Source organism: Adiantum capillus-veneris, chromosome 18 (assembly GCF_014529385.1).
Source record: "Adiantum capillus-veneris isolate H3 chromosome 18, ASM1452938v2, whole genome shotgun sequence".
Lineage (NCBI taxonomy): Eukaryota > Viridiplantae > Streptophyta > Polypodiopsida > Polypodiales > Pteridaceae > Adiantum > Adiantum capillus-veneris.
In genome coordinates this window covers 86706438-86727709 of record NC_140948.1, presented here as the reverse complement: position 1 = coordinate 86727709, position 21272 = coordinate 86706438, and the positions used below count along the sequence as shown (strand labels likewise).

At 42.2% G+C, this 21272-nt stretch overlaps 2 protein-coding genes across 2 annotated transcripts; one reads left to right on the top strand and one right to left on the bottom strand.

Annotated features, from left to right (window-relative positions):
- LOC147435978 (dynein regulatory complex protein 8-like) lies at window positions 1–11223 on the top strand. The gene is made up of 5 exons (XM_086488883.1): window positions 1–2008; window positions 9818–9890; window positions 9971–10111; window positions 10434–10481; window positions 10871–11223. Exons 1-5 carry the CDS (start codon window positions 1848–1850, stop codon window positions 11015–11017), a joined length of 570 nt encoding a protein of 189 aa, XP_086345009.1. The 5' UTR covers window positions 1–1847; the 3' UTR covers window positions 11018–11223.
- Window positions 11224–14377: 3154 nt separating this feature from the next.
- On the bottom strand, window positions 14378–17326 carry LOC147435977 (Tetratricopeptide repeat (TPR)-like superfamily protein). The gene has a single exon (XM_086488882.1). It carries the CDS (start codon window positions 17225–17227, stop codon window positions 15194–15196), a length of 2034 nt encoding a protein of 677 aa, XP_086345008.1. The 5' UTR covers window positions 17228–17326; the 3' UTR covers window positions 14378–15193.
- Between the last annotated feature and the right edge of the window lie 3946 nt (window positions 17327–21272).

Here is a 21272-nt window from a genome sequence, read left to right as displayed (position 1 = left end):
TGCCCACATGCCAGCTATAGAGCATCCCCTGCATAATTTTCCTCTGAGAAGTGCGGAAGCAAAACTTTGCCATTTTGGGTACAGCAAAAAATGCAGTGTGATGAGCTGGCCCTGCTCAAAAAAATGAGGCAATGTTCTAGGTATTCATGTTCATAGGATATACTCCTAACTGTGATTTAATGCAAGTTATTTCATTCTTCAGCTTTGAGTAGAGAAATTTTGAGAGAAGCAAAATCTTTGTGGCAAGATCATTGATGGTTTGACTATTAGCTTGATAGACATAGTTGGTACGGTGCTCCAAATTGAGTTCTATTACCTTGCAAACTATTGGTATGTATCAGGTAATAGAACTCATGTTCTCGATTGGCTTCGACTTTGGTACCATGTTTTCGATTGGCCCTTAGATGCATTTGATAAGGAGGGAGACTATCTCCTGTACTAGTCTGCTTCCTTGGCCTACCAAGAGCTTTACTTCCTTGGATTAAGGAATGTGTTGATACTTGTTGGGGGTCCCTTTGGATTGCTGCCTCAGTCGTTGCCAAGGCTATGATTTGAGCCCTTATTTTCAAGACAATATGCACTCCCAAAATGGTCAATGAAGTGTGGATAAGATAGTTGGGAGTTGTCAAATTAGTGCTTCATTTTGCATTTTGCGAAGGCTTGTCAAAGTTGAGAGGTTGACAATTTTTGCAGTCTTAGCTACCATGAAGAGGCCCTTTTTAGTCTTCAAGAGCTGTTGGCCCCCTACGATATTAGTTAGATCCTTGATCCTATGTTGCTAAAAACATGAGAATAGGGGTTGCCAAGGAGCTGGATCAGTTCCCTCTTGCCCCCTTCCACCCGGCCAGGTTGGGCGTCATGTGTCCCAGTGCACCTTAGCAAGATCAAAAGAGGGACCACCCCACAAAAGCCCCTTTGCCTCTCTTTAGAAGGTCCATTCTTCAAGATTATATCATCCCTTCTTTGGGTCTTGAGCATCTGGTAGTGAGGTGCGTTTCTTTTTAAGCAACACATTTTTTGTAGATAGGCCTTGTCAAGGAACCAAGCCCCTCTTAAGTCTACCAATGCAGGTAAGTACCTCGAGGCTTGATTAACTTGGATGTTAGTTGATGGGGCAACGTTTGTGGCTTCGAGATTTAGGGTTTCATGTGTTGTGACTGACCACCTAGCGGGGGGAGTTCATCAATAGCTTCCACAACTTTTCATTTCCACTCTGTGGCTTGAACCATCGAGAATGGGTTTTTGAGGTAGGTCTTCATAGCTTGCACCCTTACGTTCTCGATTTGCTTTATTGTTCTGATGACATTGGATTCATAGTTTTGTTAAAGATCTTTAGTATCCTAGATGGTACAAGTTTAAAACACATCTTGGTTCACTTGATTGTGGATGTGCTCAGCTTCCCATGTTGTTTATATATGTGTGAGGATTCCTAGCCTCTCTATATTGTCCTTGTATGTGTTATGTGTTTATCCCATGAGGTAATTGTCATGTGTATACCTCATGAGGTGTGCACCCTTTATCACATGAAATCATACCCTCTCAATCTACCTATTACCAGTTGTATTGGTCGTGGATTTCAGCCTCTAATCAGCCCCATGATTTTGTAGGTAAAAATCCCTCAATCAAGGGAGACCCTAGCTACCTCAAATTCCCTATATAATGCTCCATTTCTACATGCTTTGTACAAGATCATTCTCTCAAGCTCCATCTCTACGTGCTTTGTACAAGACCACTCTATCAAACTTTTTGCGCGCGCACACACACACACACATGTAACTTCTTGTTGTCAATAATATGTACTATGTCTTAGCGTGTAGGAAAAAGAGAATTATGGGCTCCATATAAGAATGGCGGCGGCAGAAGTTGTAGGAGCAAACCCCCAAGAAGCACTTGCCATTGAGGAGATTGTGTCTTATGAGTTAAGTCAAGAGCAGGAGCAAACACTCAACAAGACGTTCTTATTACTTCAAAAGAAGGGCACCAAGAAGAAGAATGAACTTGATGAGAGGTTCTTTCTTCTCTCGTTTTCAGATGCATGCTTTCTCCAATTTCCTCATATACACGTGTATCTGTAAATGCATGTATATATGAATGAAAAAGTGTATATGTGCATGTATATTTAGCGACTGAAGTATTTTTCCCAACCTTGCCATATTTGTGGATAGTTGCCCGACCCACACTTATGGGCTATATATGTGAGGGAAGGGGCACTAGGGAAGCATAGAGTGCAGAGGCCCTTGGGTGTAGGGCGCCTGTAGTAGGCAGCCTTAGGGTACACGATGGGTAGGGAGATGGGCAGCCTGGTAGCGTTTTTGCTACAGATCAGCCCTAGTGTCCTCTCCGTGACCCGGTCGGCCTTAAAAGACCTTAGGGTTAGCTTCATTAAAGACCTCCAAAGGTTAGTGTTAAAAGTCCTTAGACCTAGGATCTTAAGCAAGCTAGGGCTGACCTTGACGTGGGAACCTTGCCCAAGCTTGAGGTGCTTGTCGTGCTTGCTGACTAAGATTCTCTCTAGAAATGTGAGGAGTAATGATGCGCTTGGCTCGCTTTGCCCGAATCAAAATTTTGAGCTAAGTGAGCTCCACGAGCTTGCCCAAAGTATTTATCGACCTGTTGAGCTTGCCAAAGCTCGGAGAAAGTAAGTAGGGGGATGTTGGTGACGCTGGTGACTATTGTAACAGACTTGGACACTCCAAGTCAAGAATCAACCGCGACAACACCAAATAACCACTTCAAAACAATTCACAGATCACAATAGATTTGCACTGGCCCGGCGGAGTTCCGTGCCTAGAGATATTGGCCCCAAAGACTGGCGCCCCTTTCGGTATTTCTTTTTATATTAATCAGATCAAAGTACAAGAGAGCGGTTAGGGTTTCACTCTCAGACTCTGCGTCCAGATGCTCTGAGAAGTTAAGCCCTCACCACTTATTTAAAGGTACAAGGGATGCCCAAAAGCAGAGCCCCAAAAGCTTTTAGAATAAAAAGCATCAGTTCTCTCTCTCTTAGAGAGTCTTTTCTCTTTTTTTTATTAAAAGAAAAGAAAAATTCGCATCGTTCATCATTATATTTTATTATTAAAAAAAAAAAAAACCTCCGCGATTTTCGAAAATCAGGGTTTTTGGCAGAAATTAGGGTTTGCAGGAATTTTAGGGTTTTTGGCAAAAATTAGGGTTTCTGTTGTCCGCCACGTCATCACTTTTTGACATACCCCCCTCTTGAAAGCATTGTAATCGACTGCGATTACGCCTGCAAAACCGACAAAAGCCATAAACCGTCTTAGTAGACACTGACTGTTAGTACCTACGTACTAGGAACACACATCTAGCACATGTACAAAATCGACAGTCACATCACACGACATCACAGGACATTACATGACATTCAACATTCATTCAGATCTTAGACCATGATTTATCGGCAATGTAGCTAGCAATCACATATAGGTCCAATGGGGACCTCATCGATGTCCGATTGGCTAACCCCTATTGCAACCATGTCTATTCGAGATCAATCAGACCAAAATGCTGCAGTCATTTCGGCTATCAGTTCCTGCACTCACAAGAAGTCAAGAACAAATCAGTATCATTATCAGGAATTCCATTTCATAAAGTCATCCAGTAGAATATTGTCAGCTCTCAGTATCCCTGAAGCTCAAGAGACATCAGTGACTTTAGTATCAAAATCGAGGCATCTGTTGACAAAGGAGCGGAGTGACTCCCCTCTTGTGCATCCCACTGCACCAGATCTCCGGCCAAGCTGAATTCTGGGTTCCGTTTGGAGTAGTCTATGCTAAACCAAAACATCGAGGTAAAGTTTCACAATCTGAGGAGTATTTGCTAGGTCCTCCTTCTCTATCCACTTCGCATCAAATGCAGGAAAGTTCTTGAACTAAACCAAGAACCGCCTTCGGACTTTACCTTTCTTCGTATCGTTATGTGCCAAAATCTGTTCAGGAACAAGGATCTCCTCGTTTTCTTCCACTTCGGGTTGCTCATCAGGCTCCCCATCATCAGACACATCACCCTTAACAGGTTTCAAGAGACTCACATGCAATGCATTGTGAATCCTCCAAGTATCTTGCAGTTTCAATCGGAAGGAGACATCATTTATCTTGTCAGTGATCTGGAAAGGTCCGTAGGATCGCATACTAAGCTTTGAAAAAAGCCTCTCCTTTACCTTTTTCTTTCGTAGGCGTGCCTTCTCAAAACGTAAGAGCACCCAATCATCCTCCTTCAATTTCAAGTCGCAACGATGGCGATCCACTGCCTTGTTCGGTCGTTCTTGAGACTCTTGCAAAGTCTCGTGAACCTTGGCAAAAGCCGTATCCAAATCTCTTTAATATTCATCCGCTTCAAATATCTAATCTTCGTACTCAAGAAGGATGGAACCTTCGCAGCACTTTAAACAATCTCACATGGCGTCTTCCCGTCGAAGAGTGTATCGTGTTATTGTAGGTAAATTCCACCAAAGGTAAGTTCTTTTCCCATTGAGTCTTCTGATCCGAGATACAAGACTTCAATAAATCTAAAATCACTGAATTGGCAATCTCAAATTGCTCGCCAGTCTGCAAGTGGAACGATGACGAGAACTGCAACTGCATGCCAATGTTCTCCCAAATTGCCTTCCAAAACAAACTCATAAATTTGGGGTCTCTGTCGGAGATAATCATCTCAGACGAGCCATGTAATCGGAAAATCATCGTGATCATTCTGTGTAATCGGGAGATCAAAAATGAAATCCATTTCAATACTTTTCCAGGGGCGGGTGGGTATGGGTAAAGGCTTTAACAATCCCTGTCCCTTATGCCTGTCAAAATTGACCTTCTGGCATACTGAGCACAACTCTTCCACGTCCTTTTTGAGTCACGGCCAAAAGAAGTATCTCTCTACCCCTTTCATGGTGGTAGCAATGCCGCGGTGACCCGTAAAAGGTGGACAGTGGCATTCAGTCATAACCTTATCCCTCAACGGCTGTGTAACGCACAACATAGTCTTTTTCATCAAGTAGCCTTCCCGAAGGGAGTATCCCGCTACTGTCTCCCCATCCCGTATGCATGTGAAAATATTTGCAAAATCTGTATCTGTGGCATACTGATCGACCATATCCTCGAAACTCCTATGATGTATTGCGGAAATAGCCAGAACCAACGGTTTCTGAGACAAAGCATCTGCCACCACATTCTTCTGTCCCTGCACATGGACAATCTGGAAGTGGAACTGTGACAAGATGTTCGCCCACCTCATCTGCTTTTCCGAAAGCTGCTTCTGTGACAAGAAGTAGCGCAAACTCTGATGGTCTGTAAAGACAGTAAAATCCGCTCCGAGTAGGTAATGCCGCCACTGAGTAAGAGCATGGATAACCGCCAAAAGCTCTTTCTCATAGATCTGTGCTGTCATCTCCGGCCTAGAGAACAAACGGCTCTCGTAAGCTATGACATGGCCTTCTTGCATCAAGGCCGCACCCAGACTACGACCACAAGCATCTCAATATACTTCAAATGACTTCTGCAAGTCCGCCAAAGTCAAAATAGGTCCCGTAGTCAATTTCTCTTTCAATGTCTGAAAGGCAGTCACCTCTGTGGGTCCCCACGAAAAAGATACTCCAGTATGCAAAGGGGAAGCAACCTCTGCAAACTTTCGTATGAACCGCCTGTAGTACGAACACAGTCCCAAGAAGCTTCTAACTTCATGGACATTCCTCAAATTGGGCCAATCACGGATAGTCTCTATCTTGGCCGGGTCCATTTGCACTCCTGTTGTGCTGACACAATGTGTCCCAAAAAGTGTATCTCTGGTAGAAAAAATTCACTTTTCTTTGCATTAATCACTAACGTGTGATATCGTAATGCCTGAAAGACTTGAAGCAGATGATCTCTGTGTTCTGCCTCATTCTTGGAGAAAACAATGATGTCGTCAAAGAAAGTGCCAACAAATAGCCTGTACTCTCGAAAAGTCCTGTCCATCATCCGGTTAAATGTCACAGGAGCATTGGTTAAGCCAAAAGGCATCACCAAAAACTCAAATAACCCAAAAGTCGTCCGAAAAGCTGAAATGTAGACATCTCCTGGGGCGATCCTGATCTGATGATATCCACTCTTCAAGTCAATCCTGCTAAAGCACGAGGATCCCTGTCACCTGACGAGTATATCATCGATCCTAGGAATCGGAAATCTGTTCTTGATGGTGATTTTATTGAGAGCTCTATAATTGATGCACATTCTCCAAGATCCGTCTTTCTTCAAAACCAACAACATTGGAGAGCAATACGGTGAAGTACTAGGCTGGACAAGACCCTTTTCCAAGAGGTCTTTCACTGTGTTCATAATCTTTTCATTCTGTACTCGGCTCACACGATAAGGTGGCCGATTTGGTGGCGTGCTTCCAGGTATCAGATGAATGGTTTGATCTTCAGGCCCTCTGAAAAGCAATCGGCATGAGTGTGGAGAAAAATCTTGGCGTTCTTTTGATCAGGTCAAAACATATTCAACCTTTATCCAGCGTTCAGTTCTCTCCCAAAAGAATGATTAAGAAACTGAAGTTCATCAAGTACAATCTCTAAGCCCTTCATTTATCAAAGTGGCTTTCTCGGCCCGGTAGTCAACCACGGCGTAGTTCTTGTGGTACCAAGGGATCCTGAGTAAAACGTCACTCGTGTGCCCTGAACACCCCTGTCATTGCAAACAAAGTTTGCCAATGCTCGGTGTAATGGCTACATCCCATCTGGGTGCCAGTCGAACTACCTCTGCCTGTGGCGTTAGTCTGTCGGGTGTAATTCCAAATCGAGCCGCCAATTCCAAGTGAAAAGAAGTTGGCCTTGGCTCCTTCAAAAGAGCTTCCTGATCCTTCACTTTGCCCCAAAGCGGCAAAGTTTGTACTTACATTCATTATATTCGGTGCAGGTTCCACGCCATGTGGTACCATATCTGCTTTTCTATCTGCCTTTTCTGCCACATTCCTCAGCTGCTCTCAAACTCTCAGGCATGTCGTCGTCTTTATCATTCTGTTCTTTCTGTGCCTTTTTAGGGCACTTCGCGGAGATATGTCCATGTTCCCCGCATCCAAAGCACTTCCCCTCTTTGATGAAGCGAGCTCTCTCCTCAGGAGTAAGCTTGGGTCGTGCATCCTTTTTCTCTGGGTTGCTCTTTTTCTTTCTACTTTCATTCCCAGAAGTCTGTTCGGCTCGTTGTGTCATGGCCTCATCTGTGGGGTAGGTCAGACTGCCAGAGTGAATGGCAAAGCCCCGCTTCGCATGACTCATCAACTCCTGAATAGAAGCTGACTTCTGTTCCAAGCAGTGATCTCGGATCTCTGTAGGTAGACCCAAGGTAAACCGCTCAATCTGTTCTCTGAACGAGATCTTTTTGAATGAAGAGGCGGGTAGAAAAGAGCTCCAGAATCTTTCACAATAAGCATTGATTGTGTCTTTCTTGGTCATCCGAAGATGGTTCCAAGCAGCTCGTATATCTCGTTCATATTCTTGCGTCAACCAAGAAGAAATAAAAAGATTTTTAAATTTCAGCCATTTAACTGGCGCAGTCTTGTTTAAAAGAAGCGTGGACCACCAAGTACGAGCATTCCCCTTAAGGTAAGAGGTAGCTCTCCGAATCTTGGAGTGCTCTGAATAGCGTCCTCCCGCGAAAGCGATGTCAAACTGTTGTATAAAAGACAAAGCCTTCGAAGCATCTGAGTATCCTGAAAAAGTATCAAACTTGATCGAGTGGCCACCTTTCTTAAACTCTCGAACTTTCTTGCTTTTATCTTTGAGAAAGTCATACTGGTTAGCTTTGTAAAAAAAATAAAAAATTCTTCTTGTTCGCATAAAAGTTTCCGTCATCAGAATCTGAGCTGTCTGTAGACGAGTCCTCAGTAGAATTGTCAGTCTCTAGGCAAGATATAGCCTTCTTTGCCTTTTTCTTGCCCTTTCCGAAGCTTTGTTTCTTGCTTCGCTTTTTGCTTTTCCTGTCTTCTTCGCTCGAGTCTGAAGAGCTAGAAGAACTGTCAGAAGAAGAAGAAGAAGAATTGGGTACTCCTTCAAATCGAACACGCTTCTTCTGTTTTTTTGCCTTGTCAAAAGTCTACTGACGACCCAAATAACCTGGAAAGTCAGTGCTTTTCTTCTGCTTTTTGTCGGGCTTTTTGGCTTTCTTTTGCGCGTCAAAAAGTTGAGCAATCCGTGCATCAACCACGTTCTCCAGTTCCTCCTCCGTATATTTTCTTGGAGGCAGAAGGTTTCTTGAGAGCGGGTTTCGGGAGTGGTGTTGTGGTTCTCTGCCACTCCATCTGTACCTCTTCCAAAGAGGTCTGGTTCATATATTTTGCCATCTTCGGGTCCTTGGCAAAATTGAGCATCATCTTTGTTGCATCGCCGATTAACTGGCGACACTCCGTCTCTCGCCGCTCCGCCTAAGTAGGCCAAGGCGGGCCATACTCTCTGCTGGAATCTTCGTTGTGATCCTTGTCCGCATCTCCAAATGCAGAGGGAGTCGACTGATCATTGCGTGAAGCCATAGGTGCCGCGGAATTTTTTTTTTCGGGGATCAGATTTCCCGTAGAAGAGAAATCGGCCGTGCTCTGATACCACTGTAACAGACTTGGACACTCCAAGTCAAGAATCAACCGCGACAGCACCAAATAACCACTTCAAAACAATTCACAGATCACAATAGATTTGCACTGGCCCGGCGGAGTTCCGTGCCTAGAGATATTGGCCCCAAAGACTGGCGCCCCTTTCGGTATTTCTTTTTATATTAATCAGATCAAAGTACAAGAGAGCGGTTAGGGTTTCACTCTCAGACTCTGCGTCCAGATGCTCTGAGAAGTTAAGCCCTCACCACTTATTTAAAGGTACAAGGGATGCCCAAAAGCAGAGCCCCAAAAGCTTTTAGAATAAAAAGCATCAGTTCTCTCTCTCTTAGAGAGTCTTTTCTCTTTTTTTTTATTAAAATTAAAAAAAAAGCAAAATTCGCGTCGCTCATCATTTTCAAAAAAAAAAAAAAAAAACCTCTGCGATTTCCGGAAATCAGGGTTTCTGGCAGAAATTAGGGTTTGCAGGAATTTTAGGGTTTCTGGCAGAAATTAGGGTTTCTGCTGTCCGCCACGTCATCACTTTGTGACACTATGCTCGGGGGGACGCAACGTTGCAACTTGCTTTGATACCAATTGTTGGAGTTGGGGTGTTGGCAACGTTGGTGACTATGCTCTGGAGGCCCAACTTGCTGTGATACCATCTGTTGGAGGTAGGGTTGTAGGAATGCGCACACAACTTGGAGATGGAGACGAAGTTCAAGGCACACAACAAACAATATTACTTGGTGTATGAATACAAGATAAGATAGCCCTAGAGTGATGGAAGTTTATACAAAACACAGGAAAAAAACTTCCTAGTGAGGGGAAAAAAGTGCCCCGGCGGTCTTCAGTATGTTCACACACATCACTATCATATCATGGTAATACTCTTCAGGCTTGTTCTCCTTTAATAGAGATACCACCTGCGTCTCTTGAGCCCCATAGGGTTCATAGAGATATGGCTGTGATCATGACACAGTACGAGGAGAGCTATCCCTCTCTTGGATCATAGAAAATTGTGTATGCTAGAAGATCTGAGAGATTTATTTTGAAAACTAAGAAATAGTCTTGGTTGATTATTGTATAGTTTATGGACAATTTAAGGATCCAACCTTATGTATAGTCTTTGAGGATCGGTGATCAGCCATTTATTTATCTTGAGGCGTTTAATTTAATGATAAGATGTTTTCTTGAGAGAGAGAGAGGTCTTGTTGTCTCTGCATACGTATATTATAGATGCTTAATTTTGCAGAGATGTGCCTATGTTGCTACGTTCCCTCGGTTTTAACCCATCAGATGCGATTATTCAAGAGATCATTCTAAAAGTACACTTCTTCATTTTCTTGTGGGTTTTTTGTCTATTTGGTTGCTTGCAAATGTTCATTCATCTCCTGTGATTTTCCAGGCCAAAAGCCGGCAATCAGCAAAGATCACACAGGGTTTTTTGGACTATCCCTACTTTGAAGAAGCATTTGCGGAGGCTTTTACCTTACGAAGCGCTGAATTCAATCGCCACTCAGAAGATGATATCCTTTCTGCATTTCGGGTATTGGATGCTCGTTCTCATACCAATATTAGAACAGAAAGAGAATTAACATTTATGGTTGATTCTCTGTTGTATTACTTTGATGAAATTTTACCTTAGGGTTTGTGCCCTTGAGGTGACTTTTAATGGAAAGATTTTCTTTTCTGAAAAAAAAGGAGGAGAATTAACCACATGCATGTGGATGCACGCTCACACACAAGGGTTTTTATGTATATTTCTGCTCGAGGAAGCGCCCGGGAGCACGTGTCACTATGAAATTGAGGGCTTTTGCTATCATTTTAAGTTTTGTTCTCTTTTTTTTTTCTGGCTGGGAATCTGGCAGGCTATAACTCCCTCAAATCAAGAATCTTTGGAGCCTCAATATCTCAGAGTAAGCCAACTTCATGCTGCTCAAAGAAGTACTTACAAACCACACTTAATCCAACAAATTGTGTGATGAATGATGTTTGCAATTGCTGGTTTGTCCAAAGGAAAGCACTTTATTAGACATCCTTGGCACTAAATAGGACTCCATAACATTTTGCTTGAGTGATGATGTGGCACCCTTGTGCATCAAATTTGCATTCAAATTTCAGGGCTTTCGAATTCTTCTGAATTTTCATTCACAGAAATTTGGTAAAAGAAGCGCACCCTTTGATCCGCCCGGCAATTGATTGTTCACAGTTTGTGTGGAAGAAAGACATTAGTTTTGAAATAATGTAAGGGGAGAAGATAAAGAAAGTATGTCTACTGAAGTTTTTGGAATTGTTTCTTCAACAGAAGCAACTCATGGAAACAGAAAATGGGTTCTCACATGAAGAAGTTGACAACATGATTCGGACATTCAAGGACAAAGACACCGGTCTTTTGTGGCATGATGATATTGCAGAGGTACTGGCAAATGATGGATTGCCCTTGGTATTATGACCCACAAGAGCTTAGCCCAGTCCTAGCCCAAGGCTTATCTATGCTAACAATAGTCGTAGCCTGATGTCTTTCACAATTCTTTTGTAACACATGATAACACAAGGAGCTAGTTTATGGAATTTAAACAGCACTAAAGACAATGCATACCTTATTTGAAATCTCCTTTTCTTGGCAATATTTCTATGAGCTTATATTTAGTAGCTTAATGGTGTTAGCTCTTATTGTGGATAGTCCTCTGAAGGGAAGAAATGCATTGTGCAATTTTGTGTATTGTGTGTGGGCATATGCACCTGTCCATTCCATTTCATGCACACATCTATTCATGCACATTCATGTGTGGGGGACTTCTTGAGACAACAATATTTTCTATTTGAGCAAGTACGTGTGCTTATTCAAGCGTCTCTGCACATGCATGTCCACATTTCGAGGGAAAATTTTATGCTTTGTCATTACCAAAATGGGTTGTTGAGTCCCACATCCTAGTTATAAATTTAGTGAAATTGAGAGATGTAAATTTAGGTAAGGATGAGTCCACATGCAACTTTTGAATCAAGTGGAATCAATGGCATTTATCATCTGTGTGGGCATTGCACATTTTCACTTATATTTTACACTTTACTTGCACTCTTGCTCCACATTTCAATCCTTAAGTACTTCACCCACATTGACCTAGTATGTCTTAGTTTCTATTATTTAGGCACTTTTACCTATATATGTTTATGCTTTTGTTAAATGGTCCATACATTCGTTATATATATCGGCATTAGCAATAATTTTTCAAAGAGCCCTACTCTTTTTATTATCAAAGAAACCAATGAGACATGTGAGGCTTCCCATGATCCCTCTCCATCAACACTACATTCATGAGGGTTGATGAAGGTAGCTTTTACATCCCATCTCATGTCATTTGTACAAAATGATCTCCTTTGACACTTCACAAACATTATTCCTCATAATAAGTGGTTTGAGAACCTCAATTATGCCTTTTTCCTTTCATCCTAGCTCCAACCATAAGAAGGAAACCCAACTGCACAAGGTCTTTTGAGATCTCCTTTGATCTTCTTTTGTACAAAACAATCTCTTTGATCTTCACTAGCATTATTACTCATAATAAGTGGTTTGGGGACACAATTATGCCTTTTTCCTTTCATCCTAGCTCCGACCATGGAAATGATAATTGATCGGATGAGTATCAATGATGGTACAACTTTATGATGACATTCTTATAGGCAATATGTGAGGGACTCCAAGCATAAGGTAAAGATTCCTTAAGCTTTTAATGTGTTGATGTTAAACCTGTGAGTTACACGTTATTTACTTAACACATTGGAATTAAGGACAATTTAGTTCATAATAGGGGAATACCTCTTGGTATTCCAGTGCTTCATAAGGCAAGCCCCTTGAGACTCCTCTGTGTTTGCGCATCTGGGGCTCACCCCAAAGGAGCCACAAACACTAAGCACCCTCGCAGATCTTGTCCTGGCACTCATTTTGATTCTCCAAACTTTGTCAGGAACCTGGCATTTTCCTCTGTAGCATCTCAACATCCTTAGTTGAGGGGGGGTGCTAGAGCTTTTTATTTACCTTCTAGATTCTTTTACTCATGCTTATGACTTTCCTCGCATGCACACAAGCCCTTGGTTTTGGGTTGGCCATCCTAGATAGTAATGATTGTAGGCATGTATAGGGCTTGCATGAGGCATTTTGCCTATTTTATATATTTTTCCCAAATTTTTGTTGGATATTTTTAGAGGTTTTGCCTGACCCAAACTTGGCACACTATATTAGTGTGCCCAAGGTCCACTCTCTTTCCTTTATCATTATATTATATTTTCCCTTGGAGTTATTGAGTTGCACGCCCCTCTCTCTCTCTCTCTCTTCTCTGATGCTCACTCTGACAAGGATAACCATCACTGTACTAGTTGGAAGGAAGGCCCATTTGAAGGTCATGTGCTTTCCAACCTTTGACCCATGGATCCATTGCTTATGAGCCCTAGTGGCTTTTTTAAGGTTGGACAATCGTTGAATCTCTCAAAATTCTTTTACTTCATTTAACTCTTGAATACCTCTTTATTTTTTAGCAATTTTTACCACTTTCTCAATGGCCATCTCACAGGTCTGACTTATACCTATAAGATGAAAATGAAAGGAGGGAATTGTTTGCATAGGCTTGCCTTAAGCCGCTTCTGATTGAATGATTTTCCTTTATAAGTTAGACCTAAACCTATTGGTTAGACATCTATCCATATCTAGATATGTGGCCTACCTTGAGAGGCTATCCGTTTGTACTCTTATATAGCTTTACTCACACTATGGATAGAGCCAGTTAGCCATAGCTAGCTTCACCTCCCCTATTCTCCATCTTTTGTATCATTTTTTCATGAGTGGGTGGTTAATTTTATTATATATCGTACCCTATGCGCACATTTTCCCAACATGATATCAAAGCTTTTATATAGCCTAATCTATGTATTTTTCTTTTCATTATGATGCCATTGACTTGCTGTCCAATATACTCAAATCTCATTGGTTAGATTTTATCTCCTTCACAACCAATAAATATCAGTTATGGATAAACCATCATTCTTATAGATAAGATCTTTAGGATTTTGAGGAGATCTTTCTCTTTAAAGTCCCTTAAGGAGCTTTGCTCTCTCTCTCTCTCTCTCTCTCTCTCTCTCTCTCTCTCTCTCTATTTTGGGCGAAGTTTGTACTTTACATCTTAGACAATAGGGTCATAGTGTCCTCCATCATTCATTCTTGCTTTAGTGAAGTGATGGACATGGTCATACATAGCTACATTTTTTGTTCCATACAAATCAGAGGACCCCGGATGTATAAAGGGTCTAAGGGTCTCTCTCTCTCTCTCTCTCTCTCTCCCAAATACCCCCAAGTAGACACTTACAAAAGTAATCCACTATTTAGTTTATAGACTTCAAATCCTACCTCTTTGTTGGTTTTCTTGATATATTGACGTGCAAAAGGAGAAGGGTTTAGCCACTAAAACTATCAAGTCACCACCGTCACAAGATAAGGGCATGCAACCGACATACATTTATACCCAAAAACATAGCTTTCAAAAGAATTTTCTAGAACTCATCAAGAAAGCCGAGGAACATGATGCATCAATTCACCTGAATAGTAAATCTATATGCAAAACACTACCTACTTAAACCTCATAACACTGCCCTTGAGAAAGGGTAGAAGAGGCTGGACCGTGCCCAAATCACTAACACATTTACACCAAACATGAGCCCTGATCAATTTATAAAGAAGCTCTGGATCTTATCTTGTCATATGCATGCAATCAAAGAGGAAGTTTCTTCTACTAAAACTGCCTTTTTCTAGAGTGGTGCGATGTGTGTTAAAATCTGACAATAATAAATGCTAAAAAACCAAGCACTGCATGTAGTCCCCCTCTGCCCCGTGGAAGGAACCAGCAAAAACTGATTTCAAGGCCATAAATGGGGCAATAACTACGTCATTACATTACTGTGAATCGCATTAGAACTATGTTTATGAGACTTGAAAGGATTACAGACAACTGAATGGTGGTTTTTTTTTTTCATTATTGCCGCCACGAGCTGCCTTAAGAACTCTCAACTTGTACAAAAATCTGGTCTCCTCACTCCCATGCACAAGAAGAGCACCTAGAGATAATGTGTGACGGTGATTATGCAAATGCCATTTCCTTGACACGAATACTCGTCTGCAATTTCACACATAGCTTTCCCGGTATACTCTGCAAACTAATCCCATCGAGGCATTCTCCCACTTGGAACTTTCTAGTCGTGGTGAGCTACAAACAAGAGTGCAACCCCATTAACTCTTGGCTCTACATCCAAGTACCCATGGAAGCATATGTCAATCATATCATGCTTACTATACAAATGTTCCCAGTGGGACAGGTAGCTATTCCTCTTCTTTTCAAAATGAGAAGAAAGCAATCAGTAGAAGTCCATAACGAGCAGAAATGGTTGTCAAAGACCCAACGTCTGTGACAATAACTAGATTAATGGGCTGCTGACAGGGTAAAGTATCTGTGCTGAGACATAGGGAAATAGAACAACATTACTTAGGCACTAGCAAGCCTCACCATATCTCTCTCTTCTACTTTGGTTTGCATCGCACAGCCAGCAACTTCTCCCAAGCATATCAAAATACAGCAGTATGACTTCAAAAGCGTTCCCTTTTTCTAGCCAATGTTAAAAGCCTAGCAGCCTCATCCAATCTGTCTGCCTTTTCATAGATCTTCCCCATGGTTGCATATAAATCATGCTCTGGCACACCTCCATGTTCACAAAGTTGCTTGAACAACTTCTCGGCAGCATGGACTCGCTCCAGATTACCGTACAAAGACATCATTTTAAGGTGAACTTGATCGCTCAGAACACATCCTTGCGCCTGCAAATCCTTGTAGAGCCTCTCTGCTCCATGCAGTAACCTCAGCTGACCATATGCAGATAATAGATATTCACAAGTGCTGGAGTCAGGTAAATAGCCTTTATTTCTCATTCTATCGTACACTTCCAATGCATGCTTGGCCCTTTGATTGCTGCAGTAGATTGCAATCATGTTTTTGAAGACGGAAATGTCCAGCATTTCTCCTTCCTGATATACTCTATTAAATAGCCTTGAGGCTTCCTCCACCTTCCCTGCTTTTGCCAAAATATTGATAGACCCGCTCCGAGACACCAATTTTGAGTGCTTCAACTCCTCAAGAAGCCGCTGTGAATGCCCCACCAAACCTGCATGCTCATAGACCATAATCATTGTCTGATAGAGAACTTCATCCATTTGAAAGCCTGCTGTCCTCAGGTTTTGAAAGAGCACGACGGCCTTCTCAAATTTTCCTGCCTTTCCATACGCAGAGAGCAGGGTAGAGTATGTGACTGCATTTGGTTCTACCCCTGCTTGTTGCATTTTGGCCAGGATCTTTGTGGCCGCCTCAAACTCTAAAGCTTGCCCATGTATGGCAATGATTGTATTGTACGTGATTATGTTCGGCTCCACGCCACTCACCTGTCGAATAATACGGAAAAGATGTTTTGCCTGGCCTTTCAATCCAGCCATTCCATAGACATTCATAAGAGTGTTGTATGTGACTACATTCCTTACCACCCCTATTTCATCCATGCTCCAAAAGAGGTGCTCCGCCTCCTTCACCAACTCCAATTTTCCGTATACATTGATCATCATATTACATATCGTAAGATCTATCGGGCACCCTTCTGCTCTCATACTCAAGAAGACATCCTCTGCTTCAGTATACTTTTCAGCTTCCGCGTAAACATTGATGAGAGTGCTATAGCTGACTGTATCCGGAGTAATTCCATACGATTTCATTTCGCCAAAAAGACCCCTGGATTCTTTGAACAATTTGGCCTTGCCAAAGAAATTAATCATAGAATTATACACGATAAGGTCGGGGCATATGCCATCTGCCTTCATTCTGTAGAAAAGAGCCATTGCTTTAGAGAAATTACCATGTTTCCCAGCAAGGTCTATGAGGGTACTGAAGGTTATCAAATCGGGAGCGATGCCGGCACGGTCCATTTCCTCAAGCCACAAAAATGCTCCCTCCAATTTTCCTGCTTTCCCATACTGGCTGATTAGAGTTGCAAAAGTGTACTTATCAGGGGAGACCTTGCACTTCAGCATTTCCTTATAGAGGCCCTCTGCAAGAACCCATTTCTGCTCTCTCAAAACATTTCTCAGCATGATGTTGTAGCCGAACTGAGAGGGTTTATACTTGCCCTTTTCGACCATCCAGTCATGGAGAGCGAGCGCACGCTGCCAGTCCTTCTCATTGCTAAGAATGGTGTTCATGAGCCTGAAAGAGAGCTTACCTTTCCAAGGGAGCATGGCCTGATCAAGCTCTTCAGGACTAGTGGTCTGCTGCAGAGCATGATTGATCTCTTCGATATTGATGAGGTGGTCAGGCAAAATAGGGGCGAGGTCTCGTGTAGCCTTCCAGCCTGGTCTGCACCAAACTTCTCTCGAAGTGAGGGATTCGGAAGAGCCATTAGGAAGCAGAGGAAGAGAGGCAGAAAAGCCATCGAGAGTCTCTCCTGCAGCTTGTATCTGAAAAACCTGCTCCGGTGCTCGCATGACATCGCAGACCGTGACTCCTGCTGGTGAAGAAGAAGAAGAAGAAGCAGAAGCAGAGAAGAGACCCAGAGTGAGGGGGACGGGGCTCATGCCCGCCATCAACGTGAGAAAGCATCACTCTCAACAGCAGTTGAATAAACTCCCGGACAACCGAGACCTGATTGCAAGATAATGCATAGCGAAAGAAAGAGCGATGATTTGCTGCGATGAATGTTTCAATGAGACATAAATATCTAACGACCAGCAGAACAAGGTGAAAATGGAATTTTCATGATGGCCGGCCCACCTCAGCACTCGGGGCCACGTGTCCTTAGCGAAGACCTCATGATGGGATCTACGGCCGCCAACTCCACGCGCAAATCTGAAGGTGAATGGACGTCAAGCAAAAGGCACTCCTATGTGCGGTCCCTTGGATTTGAACACCTGAGATGTGGTAGGGCAATCCATGTCACTAATCGACACCTCCTTTTGGGAGGTGGGATCAACGACTCACGATCGCCAGTTGATCGTGACCGTTGGCTTGCCTAGGGAATGCAAAAGATTCCCACGTTTGCGGATCTAGGGCTTGAATCCCTTCCAAATAGGAGCTAGACTAGATATAGGAGGAAGGGAGGTGCAGATCCACTTGGGTGTGAAACATGGGGTGTAGGAGCTTTGAAAATGTTAGACCAGCGGGTAGACAGACATGCGAATAACCTCCCAACCATCCTATATATAGGCCCCTGGCCCTCTTCCATATATAGACCCCTTTACTGCATGTGTGTCTGGCACATTGTCCGGGCCGTGCCCGTCTAGTCCTACGTGCCCGTCTAGTCCTACCCTTGGCATGATAGAAAAATGTTGAAGATGTTGAGATTTAACTATTTTTTGAAGGCACCATTTTGTTTTTTAACACAGTTCATAGTAAGTGTTGAGCTCTTTGATGATCCGTGTGCACGCGGATGATCAGAGAGCTCAACATCTCTTATGTTATATGTAATTTGGACACAATAGTTGAAATAGTAGCAAAAATAATATAGTTCATGTTTTGTTTTAATTTTATGGCGTATTAATTTAGAAATAATGCTCCGGTTTAGGGTTTTCTATCAATATAATGCTAATGATCTTCATTAATCGACTATCGTTTATACACTAAATTGAGAAGATATATACACAAATTGGAAAAAAACGATGAGTGAGGAGGGGGGATCGTCCGCAGGCACACCCATCTAATATCATTTGTCCGCCATCTGTATATCACATGCAGTCCCCAATAGATTATGTACTTGTCCTCTTTGTCTTCCAGAATTATCTTCCAACACGTTAAGTTTAAGGTGAATGTCATTGATATTATGGACAATTAAAGTTGAGCATGAAAAGGTGAATATGCTCTCTCTAGAGATTTCATTTTGATGTTTTGAGTTGCATGTTTTATGTACATGGTACCACATGACTTGAACATGGCATTTTTTTGGTTGTGTGACATGATGATGTGATTTGAGGTTTGTTATGTGGTATGATATGCATATCATATTTTGGTTTTGAGGTTTCTTGAGTTGATTTGCTAGGTTGCTTTGAGACTATGGTAAGTATGTTGTTTGGTATTCTTTAGAATATGATGTTCAATCAAAACTACGTGAAAAAGCTCAAAAATAAGGTTTTTATTCCAAAAGCTCGCAAATATAAAATCCCCACCAAATAATTGATCACGAGACCACCACCACACGCACAGGCACGGTTTACAACCTAGAGAAGATACTAAGTGGATGCTTGATTTTTTTCCCCAAAACTTTTCAGATTTTCTTCACACCTTTCATTACTCACGGTTCAGTTGATTCTCTATTGAGAAACTGAAGAGAGTTGCTATCCCTAGTGGGAGTGTCGTTACGAGTTCGGGCACCCTCCTGCTGTATGTGGTTAGCATTACAATTGGGATAGCTAGCATGTAATTGTTAATTGCGGTGCTATCTTTTTATTTTTACTAACAATGAGATTATGCTATGTAAATTGGAATTTTGGGAATTGAGGAGAAGGAGCCACATAATCTCTCTCCGTGATCTTTATTTTCATAGTGTTTTAGATATTTTGCCAATAAGGTTTCATTGTATATATCTAGTGATAACTCACCCTACAAAGAGTCTTGCAAGAAGTGATAGCCACCACTCATGGACTAAAGTGTAAAGAGTGGCTCAAATACTAGTACCAAAAATATGTTTCATAAAATTAAATACTCAACTCCACAAAGAGGTTTTGTGGATTTTGGGGGGCTAGGATTTTAAGCCATTCTTGTGCAAGATTCTCCTCTCTCACTCTTATGCTAATTGTTTGTGCAGAAATCATGTCTACATCTCCTATCTTACATGATTTCACTATTTTGTGTGTCTGTGTGCGCGCGCGTGTGTGGTGTCTTTGTCTAGTTGTATGTACTTGGGTTTTGGGGGAGATGGTGAAAGGTTGATAGTTACGTGTGTGGGAAAAATTCAAGGGTTTTAGCTTCCGTTCTACAACTCCAACAAGAGAGTTGCCCCTTGACCCTTGGGAATGGTTCTGTGTGACCCTTGAGAGGTGGACCTAGCCATGTTCTGCTACTACTTAAGTATCTTATTTGTACACACCAATAAGTTAGCTCATTTTCCAATCAAGTTGTCAATTGAGTCTATACTCTCTCTCTCTCTCTCTCTCTCTCTCTCTCTCTCTCTCCAATCATTAGTGTGATTATCTACTATGTCATTATGAATGTTAGTCTTGCTGATCCACTCTAACTCAAAAATTGGTATTGTTAACATATACATGTGGTAGTGATGTGTGTGAACACACTTAGGACCGCCGATGCATTTTTTCCCTCACTAGGAGGTTTTTTCCCTCGTGCATTGTATATATGCCCATCACTCCAGGGCTATGTTATCTTTCCATTGCACACTAAGCAATACACTCTCTGTTGTCTGCAATGAGCTTCCTTTGTCTTATCCAAGATGTGTGTGTTTTCCTGCAACCCTAATTCCAACAATTGGTATCAGAGCAGATTGCATCCTCTCGGGCTTAGTCGCCAGCAGCTCCAGCACATGCTTGCTCACTTTCTTCGATTTTTGTGAGCTTTGGCGAGCGTTCGCATGTCGATAAATATTCTTATAGCTTCCAATACATGCAGTACTATGCAGGCTATTTCGTCATTTTGTGTAGAAATTTTGTCAATGCCATTTTCTACATAAGAGGTCCCTTATAGTCTTCTACGGTTTGTGCTATATAGCAAGTGTTGTTCCCACTTTCCTTCTTCTCTTTTCGGGCAGTTTTCACATCAAATGCAGCATTTACCATGGCTGACAACAACACAAATGTGTTCAAGATGTTCGCTGCTGAGGACAGATTGAATGGGGACAATTACCCTATATGGGCTTATATGATGAAACATGTTCTTGTGTCGAAGGGTGTTTGGAACATTGTGCAGGGCATTGATGTACGGCCTGGTTCTGAGGATACAGGCGACATTGAGGATGTTGCAGGTCTTGCTGCAAGGATTGTTAGAGTTGTTTTGCCTACGGCAAAACAAGCTCGTTGAGATGTAGATGATGCGCAGGCTCATGCATTGATTGCGTTGTCTGTGAAGCGCACTATTACTCCTTACATTCGTCCAACGAAATTTGCAAAACAGGCTTGGGATATTCTAGCTAGTCTTTTTGCAAGTCGCAATGAGGCAAAAAGTTACATTGCTGCTCAAAGAGCTGGAGTCGAAGATTATGCATGAGGAAGATGACATGGACACTTTCCTTGTTGGTGTCAAGGATATCAATGAGCAACTTATTTCTGCAGGAGAAGTCATTTCAAACAGTTCCCTTGTGCAGATCGACTGTTCTTGATGCCTTGTCAAATTCTTACCAGACTTTTGCTAGTACTTGGAGACTTATGACCCAAGGAAATCCTGAAGTTTTCAAGTTTGATGCATTATGCACATTGTTGTTGCAAGAGTCGCTTTCAAAAAAAAACAGGACTAGATAGCGTGCAGTTGAACAAGCGTTTATTGTTGCTCAAAGAAAAGGTGGTAACATCAATGCAACCACTTCTTATGGCTCTTCTGCAAGTGGAAAATCACATGTTCCTAATGCTTTGCTGACAGCGATTCGTCTGGAAATCCTGGTGATAAGGGCAAAAAGAAGATGCATTGCCATTA

Coding starts and splice junctions, on each gene's coding strand:
- LOC147435978 (XM_086488883.1), top strand. CDS start 1,848: ATGGCGGCGGCAGAAGTTGTAGGAGCAAACCCCCAAGAAGCACTTGCC. Junction 2,009..9,817: donor AAGAATGAACTTGATGAGAG/GTTCTTTCTTCT, acceptor TTAATTTTGCAG/AGATGTGCCTATGTTGCTAC. Junction 10,482..10,870: donor TGGAGCCTCAATATCTCAGA/GTAAGCCAACTT, acceptor TTTCTTCAACAG/AAGCAACTCATGGAAACAGA.
- LOC147435977 (XM_086488882.1), bottom strand. CDS start 17,227: ATGGCGGGCATGAGCCCCGTCCCCCTCACTCTGGGTCTCTTCTCTGCT.